We start from the raw sequence: 13,977 nt of genomic DNA on the forward strand, positions 1-13,977 counted from the left end.
TGGATGGGGGGAGGGGGGTTGTTACTTTGTGAGGGTGAAAAGGGTAACTATTGCATTGTTCTGTACACCTGAAACTAACAATAAATAAATAAATAAATAAATAAATAAATAAAAATAAAAAAAAAAGATTTATTGCAAGGGATTGGCTTACATGAAAATGGGGGCTGTCTAGGCATGTTTGAAATTTTTAGGGCAGGACATTTGGAAGGGCAGGCCAGAATTCACAGGGATAGAGTAAAATTGCTATCCACAGGCAGAATTTTTTTATCTCAGGGAAGCCTCAGTCTTGCTTATAAGGCCTTTGAACTGACTGAATCAGGTACACACCGATTATCTAAGGTAATCTCCCTTAGTTAAAGCAAATTGATTATGGACTTTAATAACACCTACAAAATACCTTTACAGCAACACCTACCTTAGTGTTTGATTAACTGCAGACTGTAGATTAGGTGACATCAAAAAGACGATCACACCATTTTTTTTTAAAAAGCCAAAATATTTGAATATGCTTTTCATAAAAGAAGCTAGCCAAATGATCAATAAACATATGAAAAGATCTCAGCTTCAGTCCTCAGGAAAATTCACATTAAAATAATTAGATACAGCTGCACACATCAGAATGGCTAAAGTTAAAAAGAAACTCTCATATCTACTAAAGTTGAACATATGCATATCCTATGACCCAGCAAGTCCAGTCCAACAGATTGTGTGTGTGTGTGTCAGGAATCCATTTATATGTAAACCAAAAGACATGTATAAGAACTTTCACAGCAGCTTTATAGCCAGAACCTGAAATTACCTCAAATGTCTTTCAACACTGCAATATATGAAGTGAAATTCTATCACTCATTCCATGAAATACCATAATGAAAATGAATGAGCCATTGCTAAGAATCAGTAACACGGATGAATCTCACACCATAATATAGTGCAAAAAAATGTATATTCCATTTCTATCAGGTTCAAGAACATGTGAAACTATGGTGGGAGTTATATGGAAATAGGTAATGAGGAAAGATTTTTCAGTGCTGGTAATGTTCTATTTTTTCATTTGGGTGGCTGTGCAATCTGGGTGTGTGTGTGTGATTGTATACTTACAATCTGTGCATATTTCTATAGGTGGTTGTACTTCAGTTTTTAAAAAGCCAAATGATGTTGACATATTAAATACTAAATCTAAAATTAAAAAGTGCATTTTTTTTCCTTTTCCAGGAAGTATTAAAAATACCTTCAAGAAATCAAAAATGTGATTACTATAACAATACAAAGGACCAAAGATACAATTGTGTTTAACTCCTATATTTTATGGATGAGGAAATTGGCACACATAATAGTAAAATTATATAGCCCAAGATGATACAGCTAGTTTAAAGCAGAGCCAGGATTTTGTATTGTAGCTCCAGTGTTCATACCTTTGAATAATCCTACTTCTCATGAGAAATTTAATCAGAGACACTGAAGTGAATTATTCTAGGTAAAAATTAGATAGCATTTACTATGTGCCATCACTATTCTAAGCGCTTTACATATGAAAACAAATTTAATTCTCCCAATAACTCTGTGAGGTAAGTAAAATTACTCCCATTTTATAAATGAGGAAAATGAGGCACACAGCTGATTAATAACCTGTGTAAATCACATAGTGTAAATGGCATAGCAAGGACTAAAATGCAGGCATTCTGTCTCTAGCATCTGTGTCCTTAGCTACTTAGCTATTATGCTTGTTTAAAAAACAAAAAAACACTCTCTATGTGAGGGCAATGGAGGTGTTAATGTATATAATATACAAAAACAAGTTAAAAACTAATAAAAGAAGAACCCTGTACTCACTGCCAATTTTAGAAACACAAAATCACTAGTATCATTGAAATCTCATGTGCCCCTCCCAAATTGCATCCCCTTTCTCTCTTATAGAAATGATACCATATAGAATTATGTTAATAATTCAGTGCTTTTAAAAAATAATTCTACCACATGTAAGTGTATCTCAAACAATACATTACAGTAATACCTCGGTTTGCAAGTATAATTCATTCTGGAAATAAACTACTCATTGCAAGACATCACTCGTTTACCAAGTTAAAATGTATTATTAGGTTGGTGCAAAAGTCATAGCGGTTTTTGCCATTCAAAAACCGCTATGACTTTTGCACCAACCTAATGGAAATGTTTGCTCGTCTTGCAGGACATTTGCAAACCAAGTTACTCGCAATCCAAGGTTTTACTCTATTTAGTTTTGCTTAGTTTTGTAATTTATATATATGGAACCATTTTATCTATATTCTCTTTTTTTATGATGTGCATTCTATATTTTATTTTATATGTTTTTCAATTACAATTGGCATTCAATATTAGTTTATATTAGTTTCAGGTGTACAGCATAGTGGTTAGATATTTACATAATTTATGAAGTGATCCCCCTGATAAGTCTAGTACCCACCTGGCATCATATACAGTTATTACAATATTATTGACTATATTCTCTATGCTGTACTTTACATTCCAGTGACTATTTTGTAACTACCAATTGGACTTCTTATTCCCTTTACCTTTGTCACCCAGCCCTCCACCTCCCCTCACATCTGGCAACCATCAGTTTGTTCTCTGTATCTAAGAGTCTGTTTCTGTTTTGCTTATTCATTTATTTGTTCTTTAAATTCCACATAGAAGCGAAATCACATAGCGTTTGCCTTTCTCTGTCTGATTTATTTCACTTAGCATAGTAACCTCTAGGTCCATTCATTTTGTCACAAATTATTTCATTTTTTTTTTATGGCCGAGCAATATTCCATTGTATATATGTTCCACATCTTCTCTATCCAATAGTCTATCTGTGGACACTTGAGCTGCTTCCGTATTTGGCTACTGTAAATAGCGCTGCAGTGAACATAGGGATGCAAATATCTTTTAGAATTAGTGTTTTGGATTTCTTCGGATAGATCCCCAGAGTGGAATTGCTGGCTCATAAGGTAATTCTGTTTTTAGTGTTTTGAGGAATTTCCATACTGTTTTCCATAGTGACTGCACCAATTTACAAACTCACCAACAATGCCTGAGGGTTCCCTTTTCTCCACATTATTGCCAATGCTCGTTTTTTGTAGATTTATTGATGATAGCCATTCTGACAGGTGTGAGGTGATATCTCATTGTGGTTTTAATTTGCATTTCTCTGATGATTAGTGATGTTCAGCATCTTTTCATTTGTCTGTTGGCCATCTATATATCCTCTTGGGAGAAACATCTATTCAGATCCTCTGCCCGTTTTTTAATTGGACATTGTAATGATGTTAATTAATTCTTCCTATCAATGAGCATGGTATATTTTCCATTTACTTGTATCTTCTTCAGTTTCTTTCTTCAATGTCTTATAGTTTTCCTGGTACAGGTCTTTTACCTCCTTGGTTAAATTTATTCCTAGGTATTTTGTTTTTATGTAATTGTAAGTGACATTGTTTTCTTATTTCTCTTTCTGATAGTTTATTATTGGTGTATAAAAATTCAGCTGATTTTTTAATATTAATTTTGTATCCTGCTACTTTACTGAACTCATTTATCAGTTCTAGTAGTTCCTTGGTGGACTCTTTAGGATATATTCTTCCATAATTTGCTTTTTGCAATCAATTTTGTTTTTTAGGTTCACTGATTAGTTTAGCTATATGTCATTCATATTCATTACTTTATTATATTTTGTATATTATATGATTATACAAAAAAATTTCATTCTCCTATCATTAGATATTTGGGTTGCTTTTCAGTTTCCTTTTATGAATAATGCTTTTAGGAACAGTTTTGTACATCCACTGACACACACGTTGCTGAGACATAGGGTTTGTATATTTTTAACTTCACTAGTTAATACCAAATTATTTTCCAGCGCAATATATGAAAGTTCCCTTTACTGCATGCTCTCCAAAACTCTGGCAGTCAAGCTTTTTAATGGTGAGAAATGCTGTCTAATTATAATAATTTGCATTGACCTGATTACTAATGAACATTTTTCATGTTTTTGCACTATTCTCATTTCCTCGTCTGTGAAATATCTGCTCTTGGTTTTCTTTTATCCTTTATTGATAGGAGTTCTTTATACATTTTAGGAATCTGTCCAATTATATGTGTTGCAAATTTCTTCTGCCACTTTGCGATTTGTAGTTTCATGCCTCTTGATGAATATAAGTTTATTTTAATGGGGTCTTTTTCTCTGCAGCTGCTTGTATGTATTTAGTTTTTGTTTTTTGTTTTTTCTTGTTTTAATTTTGCAGTTCTGAGAAGAAAGATATTCATCTTGACAACTGTTCTTTAAAAAGAAAAATCCACACAAAATTAAGAGAGAGAGAGAGAGAGAGAGAGAGAGAGAGAGAGAGAGAGAGAGAGAGGTTGCCATAGCGTTTAAAACAACATAATTTTAGGCAATAATAATCAGATCTTTGGAAGTACTTCTGTACTCTACATTATTTTAGACTATATATTTTAAGGGCCATATAAACAAACTGTGATGACCCAGGACTCTGGAAGGAAGAGTTGGGTGTGAAGACCAATTAAGTCAGTTCATGCCTAAGAGATGTGATAGCTATGTACAAATATTTGAAGCTTTCTTGTGTGAAAGAAGGAGAAAACAGAACTGAATGAAGGGATAAAAATTGCAAGGATGTTTTCAGTTCAGCCTGAGAAGGGTTTGAGCTAATATCAGTGGGGTAGTGGCTCCCATCACTAGCCATTCAAGCACAGGCAGAATGTCCACATCTGAGTTACTAAGATCTATGAGTAAGAGCTTGAACTAGTTAACTTCTGAGATTTCTTCAAAGCTATAATTCTGTGAATGTCTCCAGAATTTTCCCTTGTTGATAATTAAGAATACTACAAATTTAAAAATATATAATACTTTACTAAATATTAGTATTTACTTTGAGTTTTGGTAGTAAAACTGTCATATCTAGAATTTTCATATGAGATTAGAAATTTAGCCAGATATGCCAGTACAAACTATATTATTTTTGCAAAGATACCAAGGTTCTCAACTATTATATTAATTAATAGATAATATTTAAGTGCATGTATGTGAATAGAACAATACATAAACAGTTTTAAGCATACACTGTATCTGTTCCTGGGATCAATAATCTATAGTCCATAAAACAGAACATCTACACCAAGAACAATAAAGCACAAAAACAAATAATTATGCTACAAATCAAGAAAGTACAAAAATTCTTAATGAAGCAGTTATATGGCCAAGTTAATTTTCATTTAAGGTATTTTTAAAGCTCTTAAAAAATGCGAAGATAGGGACTTTACGAGATTTAGGTGAAGACAATTCCAAGTATAGAAAACAATACAGAAATTTTATTGCTGCCTGAATGATCTTACTAGAAACTACTATAATATTTAATATATCTAGCATTTAGCTTATTTAGCATTTAGCATACCTATGTGGGTGGGAATAAACATAATATAGTGCTTTTTTAACTATAGGACATGACTCATTAGTGAATTATGAAACCAAATTGATGAGTAGTAATGAGAATTTTTTTTAAGGAAATATAATTTTAAAGTCAGAATGTTCTAGAATAGAAACTACCAGAGGGCATCAGATATTGTAGGGGTAAATATGTTTCACAAAACTGTATGTGCATCCTGGGTCACAATGCAAAATATATTTCTTTCAGAGAGACATAGTCAAATTGGAATGAAAGTTACTAGCATGAATGGTATAAGCTAGAATTTTAGATTTTAGAGACTTAACTGCTTGGAGCTAAATCCTAGCTTTGTCCTTTACTGGCTCTGTGACCTTAGGCAAGTAACTTATCACTCCTGTGCCTTCATCTTTAAAAATAGTGATGATAGTGCCTATAGCTTTAGAGCAATGCCTGGGCAATTATAAATGCTCAACAAATATTAACTACAATTACATTATTATTTGTTACTCTAAAAGGTCAGAAGTTTAATTACTAGCCAACTTTTCTTAAAAAGTTAAAACTTTTGTGTCTTTGTTGTTATACAGATTTAGATTGGTATATAATTATAGTTTTATATGTATAGTTATAGTATATGTATGTAACTACATATGTATAGCAATATATAGAAAATACACGTATATGTTATCTGTAGTAACATAAATTAGATTCAATATTTAAATTCCTATTCTCCAGTACATAATTTCAGGGCTAAAATATTTTCATTTTTCCACCTACCTGAATTTTTATCACAAAAGCACACACACACACTCCCATGTACTTCCCAACTGTTTGTGTGTTTACACACATACTCATGTTCCATGCCCCAGACCAGTTGAATTTTCTACCATTTGGCCCCAAGAAACTTCTTAACTTCTTCATCATTGTTATTTTGTGCCTTTGCACGTAATATTATTTTTGACGTAGATTCCTTTCATTTGGGAACCTACTCCTCCTTTAAGAACAAGCTCAGGCATAACCTTCTCTGTGAAACATTTCTTTATTCTTCATTCTAGCCTCTGTGCTTTCACTTAATTTAGTTTATAGCTCTACATACAGTCTACATGTATTCATTTTGCTGTAATAATCCATTTAAATTCTTCTCAAATAATGGACTTCAAAATTTGTACTGTACCACTATCAATAAAAATTTTGAGTACATATCATATACATATATTTGCCATACACATGTATTACTGTACTAATATATTGGATTATTGGAAAAGTCATGACACATTTTTGCAACAAAAAAACAGAAAAACACGTCATGACTTTTCTGACAACCCAATACATTAAGCATCTTATACATATAACCCAATACATCAAAATTGAAATTTTTAAAGAATGAGAGAAAGGTGAAGTACAGACTTTTTAAATAATTTTTAAATTTTGTATTTTATAAATAATACTTAAAAATAATTATAAAAATAGTTTTATTTATTGTATATAAAATACTTTTTCTCTCATATATTAATAATCCTCTGAATGCTTAGTTTCAAATGTCTTATCAATTATGATGACTTCATTTCATGTACCATCATTAGCTCTCCATAATATCTCCAGTCACAATATGCATTTAGGGTAAAGTTTACTGTTACAGTTTTTTGGGTAATTTTTTAATTTGTGATCCTTACTTTGTTACAAGCATAATTATTTTTCATTGTCATTGTGTGACAAAGAGTTTGTAGTAAGAGCAAGAGCTGCATCAGCTCTGCCTTTCTTATTCACCTGTACTTGTATTATTAGTATTATCTTTGATCTATAATTTTGCAAAAATATGTTTTTAATTAGTTATACAAAAAGCATAGAAAAATAATACAGTAAATATGCCCACCACTCACCTTAAATAATGAAACATTACAGATACAATGGAAGCCCTGCAAAAGTCTTTCTTAGCCTCTTTCTCATTCAGATACTATGAGATATCCATAAGCCCACTTATAAGGGCACGTAAAATTTAGTACATTGAAGGAAGAGAAAACGCACTAATGAATAATGCTGCCAACCTCACACACTTAGAATCTCACTCTTCCTCCAAGATAATTTTGTTTACTGTGTGCAATATATGACCATCTGCCTTGCAAACTGACAAGGGTTCCATGTCAACTATATATGTATTTTCCATCCAGTATTGGAAACCCAGGTATGCCAAGGGCCGACTTAAATTATATGAGATTTTCGACCGCATGGGTGGACATCACCACTAACCCCCCAGGTTATTTATGGGTCAACTGTTATCATAGTAAAGCTTAATTTCTAATTTCTAATTTTTAGATGATAAATAGAAAGTGGAATTCTAATATGTTTTTCCTGCACAGCAGTGATTTATTTGCATATCCTCCTGGTTCTGCACCACACTTTAGAGGTCACTGCTCTAAACTATAAAACCCTCGAAAGCAGAGATTTTTGTTGAATTCATATTGCAGCTGTGTCATGCATAGTACATATAGAGAGAAGCTCAGTAAAAGTTTGTTGACTGAATGAAACTTAGGGTTTTCTGTGATGTTTGAAGGTAATTTGGAAGCTTGTGGTGGATATATACTACCTACTCAACGTGTGTAAATTTTGACATTGTGCTGGCATTTGTTTAAGATTCTGCTATTATGAGAAGAAAACGAATTGTTGAAAATAAGCAGAGCAATCTTTTAGAGCAGAAAAAACAAAACCCTGGATCTGTAGGACAGAAGTACAGTAAGAATATGAATGTAAGTACATTATTAGTAAAAATCTCTATTCATTGGTGGAAAATTGCTTGGCAAACAGAATGTTCTTAAAGGACGGTGCTCTTGCTGTAAGCTTGCACCACAATATAATATAAGTACAGCCAAAGCCTTGTGAAGCAGCCTTGGAATCACTATGCTAGGAACTTATTGTACTATAATTATTTGGTATATAGTCAACTCTGGAAAAAGAAAACTGAGGTTATTCACAACAAAGTTATTTAAACATACATTTAAAAAGAAAAGTAAATTAGAGCATAGATAGAGGAAGCAAGTATGCTAATCATAAAAACTAATATAATTCATGTGTTTAAATACCCTATTTGGGCCTGAGCTTCCTGGGAGACATAGCAAAAAGGAAAATACAATGTGATATACTTTTCAGGGGATACTGATAATGATTTTGTTTGAGGTATACTATATAAAAGACATTTGCCATTGAGGATCTTCTGTAGGGAACCTTGAAGTTCATAATGGATATATCCCTCTTAACAGCCTACAACAAATGAATAGGGAGTTTCTTATACTTGTTTGAAAAGAGGCTTTTAATAAAAGTCAAAAGCATAATACTATTAATTTGAAAATTACTGGAGGTAATTCTGTGAGAGCTAAGTATATTTGACCTAAAGATGACATTTCCTAGAGGACTAACTTAATCCAAGGATTGAATTTAAAATATTAAAAATTCTAGATGGATGAGTAAATAGCATTTCATTTGGAGTTTCAACTGTAAATGTCACTTCTTCTGATTTTTAATAGAACTGGAATAGTGCCTTGTGAAGAATTTATATTTCAAGTTACAGGTTGAGGGTCCTATTCTTTATATATTGTAGGAACTATGGATTTTTATATAGATAAGATTACTAATGTGGAGAACAATCAACCATGATATAGCTTATCAGCAAAACAAAAGTCACTTATTTATGTAAATTAAAATGTACCATTATTAATATATTCTTACTGCTTAATACCAAACACAGTACTTAAATACAAATATAACTTCCTGGTTACAAATGTTATAATGCCTAATAACTCCTTTTTTTAACATCCATGTTGTTCACATAAAACACCTCAAAATTTATAAACTGAATAAATTTTATCATTTTTATTAATATATTTTAAATTTAAAAGTATAAGTAGGTATAACAAAAATGAACAAACTAAATTTTTTTTTTTTTTTAGCTGAGCCATCCTGCCACCTGTTGGCAGCTCAGCGGCAACTCAGCTTGGGCCAGGCATCGAACCACTGTTGCTCAGGGCTCGCACTCTTGGTGCGAGCTCTTAACCAACTGAGCCACTCGCCTGGCCCTCAAACTAAATTTTAAATGCCTATTATTATTGCCCTCTCTAAATTCATCTTTATTTTTCTGGGTCTTATTCTGTTCTTCCCTCTTGCTCCTTTGCATTCTAGCTTACTGTCTTTAGAGTCCATTTTCGTCCTTCTTTTTAGAAGCCTCACTTCCACATACACATCTTCCACTCACACACCCACTTAACACATATTCCAAAGTCTTGTTATCTTTAGAATATGTCAGTATTCCTAAATCAAAATCAAGTTTTGAAGTTTAACTTTTCATCCCTATTGTTTTGCTTTGATTTAGGATTTGGGGCTTTGTTATTTTTTCACTCGAAATCCTAAACAAGGGTTCAGTTATTATAGCACTGTCCCCCATTACCTTGTATTAGGAAATGTATTTTATCATACCCGGTTTTTTGCAGCCCACTACTTCTATGTGGAGAGAGTCTAAAAGAGATCAATAAAAGATAAGAAAAGCACAATTACCGCTTAGTGCCAGGGTCTCTGTTTAAGGTGTTTCAAGTCTACAAGTGGAGATGAGACAAGGCTACAAGAGCTATTGAGGAAGGGCTGTTGCAGAAACCTGCATCAGTTCCTCTTCAGGTCATACCGAACAAAGGTGAGCTAGAGTCATAGCCAGGCAATTTTATCTGAGAGAAAGTCATTTTTAAGTGGAACAGAATGGGAGCAAAGAAGCAAAGTAGACCATATTCAGGGAGAAGAGTTGGTATCCCTCGGAGACTGTTGAATGGGTGTGCTAATTGCCAGTGCTCTGAGATTTTCCATTTCCCGATTGTATGCAACATTGAGACAGCTATTTCTGATTTAAATTTTGTCATCTAAGATACTTACCTATCCTTAGCATTAACCATAATCAGAGGCTTTTGGCTAGTAGTTGTGATTCACCCTTACAATGATAAATCAACTAGATTATAAACCTTAAGGTAATTTTTTAACTTTCCTTTAATTAGCACTTTTGATTGCCGCCCAACTATCCAAGGCATCATGGCAACCTGGAAATTTTCCAAAATTGACAAAAAACATTTTAAAAAATATTTAGGTACCATAGAAAGCCTTATTTCAATAATTCTTGATTTCTACTCAAAAAAAAAGAAAATATACAAGTTACATGAGCAGTAGTAGCTGAAAATATATACAGCAATTAAAAGTTTTTAAAAAGTCAATGTATATTATCATGAATTTTAAATACGAAATCTTCTGATTTAATATTCCATCTTTATAGAATTTTGGACAAAGTGTCCTGCTAAGTTCAAGTGAGCCAAAACAAACTACAAGGGGTACTTCTAATATTGAAGAAGGTATGTTTCAGTTTAAACATTTTCCTCTGAGCTTTGTTCCCAGTGATTTTTTTTATATGTATTTTCCCAAAAACTTACATATTATGTGATTGATAAACCACCATTTGGGACCTGAATTCTCCTCACTCTGCACAGTTAGGTTGTTGTCCATTTTGTTTGTTTGTTTGTTTGTTTGTTTATTCTAAATAATAGTCTACTAAATATCTTTCTACATCAAGCTTTTTCCTGACTTCGGTTATTTTCATAAGGTAGATCCCCTGAATTAAAATCACAGTAAATGGCATGTAATTGGCACCTAATAAATATTTGTTGAATGAAACTCTGTAATAAATGAATTCTGGATCAAAGAATATAAGCATTGTTACAGCATGTCACACATATGCCTAAAGTATTTTCCTGGGTGTGTTATCATTATAAATTCTTCCAGCATGTGTGCTAACTTGAAGTAGAATCACTTCTATTATTTGCTTATGTTGAGGGCAAAGAAATGTTGTTTTGTTAGTTTTGATTTGTACATTTTTTATTAATAATATGCTTAATTGTTTATATATATATATATATACACACACACTTAACTTTTGGTGAATTGTTTCATCATATTTTACACTGTAGATGTTGAAGTTTTGGTATTTTCTTATTTATGTAAATTCTTTAAATATCGAAGATATTTAATATCTAATCCTTATATTAGTTGCAAATATTTTTACTACTTCATTATTTGCATTTCATCCCACATGTTGTATTTTTACATATAGAAGTCTTATTTTTTTTATTTTGTAATTCAGTAAATGATTATTGAGAGCTAAGTTCCTACCTATAACTAAATATTGGATATACAATAATAAACAAAATGCACAAATGTCTCGCCCTTCAGAAATTTAAATTCTGTTATGGAAGACTAGTCTTAGATAAACCAGTTTTTAGTCTTTTCTTAGTGATTTCTCCATTACTTTTAAGCTCAAAGAACCTTCCCAATACAGAAACTTAGAGATTCCCGCCCCCCTCTATTGCTTTAATAGTTTGATTCATTAAATTTAATTCTTTAATTTCTTCGGAATTTTGTTAAATGGATATTGTGAAGTGAAACTCCAAATTGGTTCTTTCATAAACAACAACGAATTTTTTGAGCCATCTTTCCTTTCAACTCTAATCATGTTAAGTTCTTATGTCTAATTTGATCTATTTCTAGGCTGTCAGTTCTGTTTAGCTGATCATCTAATTTTTTAATATTTCTTTAAGTTTCTTCTCTCTTACTCTTTTATTTATAACTCATTTTAATTGCTATTATAAAGACAATCTACTTTACCTTCTCTTTGTACTACCAATGAATAATAAAAAAAACACAAATAAATTATCTAAATAGGATATATGTCTTCTTTCATTCAGGTAACACTCTAAGAATTGTTAGTACCTCACTGCCTTCATTTTGAATATTTTTTTAATTAGGGATGGGAAAACCCTAAATATAGAGGATCTTGATAAATATAATGTAAAGTAACAGAAGATTCACTGGGTTTCTGTTAGTGAAATGAATACATACAGACATGTCAGTTAAGTATGTATAAGGGCTGATCCCAAAGACAAAGAAGTTTCAAAAGAATAGTTACTGTAAACTTTCTGTAGTTTCAGACAGTACTTCTGAGTTTTTGATGGCTGAAAACCTAGTGAAAGCTTCAGTACCTGAGGATGACATTCTAACTGTCATGAGTAGCAAGCAGCTACAGAAACCAAATCTGGCTTTAAATAAGACCCAGCAATTCAACATCTGTGCACTATCAGCTGAAGAACAGAAAATCCTACAGTCCCTTAATCGACTCAATGAAAGGTTATACTGTAAGTATGGAAGAACACCTTTTGTAAGAAGTATTATATTTTGTAGTTAGACTTTTAATTAAATTTAACTTAAAAATTGAAAATAAAAATATAACATGTATCCAGATTATCATTCTTAAATCAAGGGCATAACAACTAAAAATATATTTGAATATGCCAAACTATTTCAAGTATACCATCCTTATGTCATTTATGATGATGCCAATGTGTTTGGGAGGCTTAACTATCTTTTAGGAATGTACGAATACACTTGCATTTCAGCAATGTGACAGGCTAGGCATCTGTACTGACCATCCATCAAAAACCACCATGAATTCTGGATTAAGTACTTTAAAAATCTTAAATATAGCAATGAGCTGGTAATATAAAGAATTAGTTTTCTTTTTTTTTTATATAAGATTTTATTGGGGAATTGGGGGAGGGAACAGCGTTGGGGAATAGGGGAAGGAGAACAGACAAGTTGATGTCTTTTTGTTCTTCAGTCTAGTTGTGGAGGACGTCGCTTCACTGGCCCATGTTGGTATTGTGATCACTGCACCCTTACAGCTGAGACAGATCGGTCGCCAGCCATTGGACAGCAGCTCATGCCAGCTGCCAGCTGCTCACGCTGGCTGCTGGTAGCTTATGGCAGCCCACTGCAGCCCCACTGCAACCTATGCTGTCACCGATGACTCACAGCAGCCCAGCTCCAGGTCGAGCTGTTGTTCAACATCTTAGCTGTAGAGGGCGCAGCCTCACTGGCCCATGTGGGATCTGAGCCAGCAGCCCTGCTGCTCAGAGCTCGCGCTCCCAAGCCAACTCTTAACCAATGAGCCACTCGGCCAGCCCTAAAGAATTCTTAAGACCGGGAACTTAATATGGATAAGGACCCAGAAAGATATTGATAGTGCTGCAGCTAACTTTTGTCTTGAGAACATTTAACCCACAAAGTGAAATTCAGCTTTGCTTTTCATGTCCTCCCAGGAAAAAAGATAAGAGGAGACAAAACCCAGGGCCTACTCAAGATGAGTAATCTTATATTAATAGAAGATTATCCCATCTTAAGCTAGGTCTCCCAAAAAGCTACATCCTATAGAAATGTACGCATTCTGAGAGATAGAGAGGTGAAAAAAAGTTTGCATATCGTGAACTTCAGCATTGAGCAGATGAGGGGGGAAGACATGCAAGCTTTTTTCACCTCTCTCTGTCTCTGTGTGCATATATCTGTGTAGGATGTAGTTCTTTCTCTAAAAGATTTTGTTAACAGCATACTCTTTCTAAAGGAAATTTTAAAGCATGAACTTCAGCAGACTGGAAGTAATTTCAGATGAACAATTGGAGAGGGTAAATTTGAATAAATATTGTATAAAACAAATGTA

General features: G+C 32.9%; 2 protein-coding genes across 6 annotated transcripts in view; one reads left to right on the forward strand and one right to left on the reverse strand.

The window, feature by feature from the left end:
- ANGPTL5 (angiopoietin like 5) overlaps positions 1 to 13,977 on the reverse strand; it is a 120,431-nt gene that overhangs the window by 71,634 nt on the left and 34,820 nt on the right. The gene's annotated exons all lie outside the window — the stretch shown is intronic.
- The window catches only part of CEP126 (centrosomal protein 126), a 68,160-nt gene that overhangs the window by 42,768 nt on the left and 11,415 nt on the right, over positions 1 to 13,977 (forward strand). For all 5 annotated transcript variants that reach the window (XM_019630326.1, XM_019630329.1, XM_019630330.1 and 2 more), the window contains 3 exons: positions 8,043 to 8,155; positions 10,711 to 10,786; positions 12,410 to 12,619. In XM_019630326.1, coding sequence (XP_019485871.1) covers positions 8,043 to 8,155; positions 10,711 to 10,786; positions 12,410 to 12,619 — 399 coding nt within the window. The remainder of the gene's footprint in view (positions 1 to 8,042; positions 8,156 to 10,710; positions 10,787 to 12,409; positions 12,620 to 13,977) is intronic.

This window comes from Hipposideros armiger, unplaced genomic scaffold, assembly GCF_001890085.2.
Source record: "Hipposideros armiger isolate ML-2016 unplaced genomic scaffold, ASM189008v1 scaffold_901, whole genome shotgun sequence".
Lineage (NCBI taxonomy): Eukaryota > Metazoa > Chordata > Mammalia > Chiroptera > Hipposideridae > Hipposideros > Hipposideros armiger.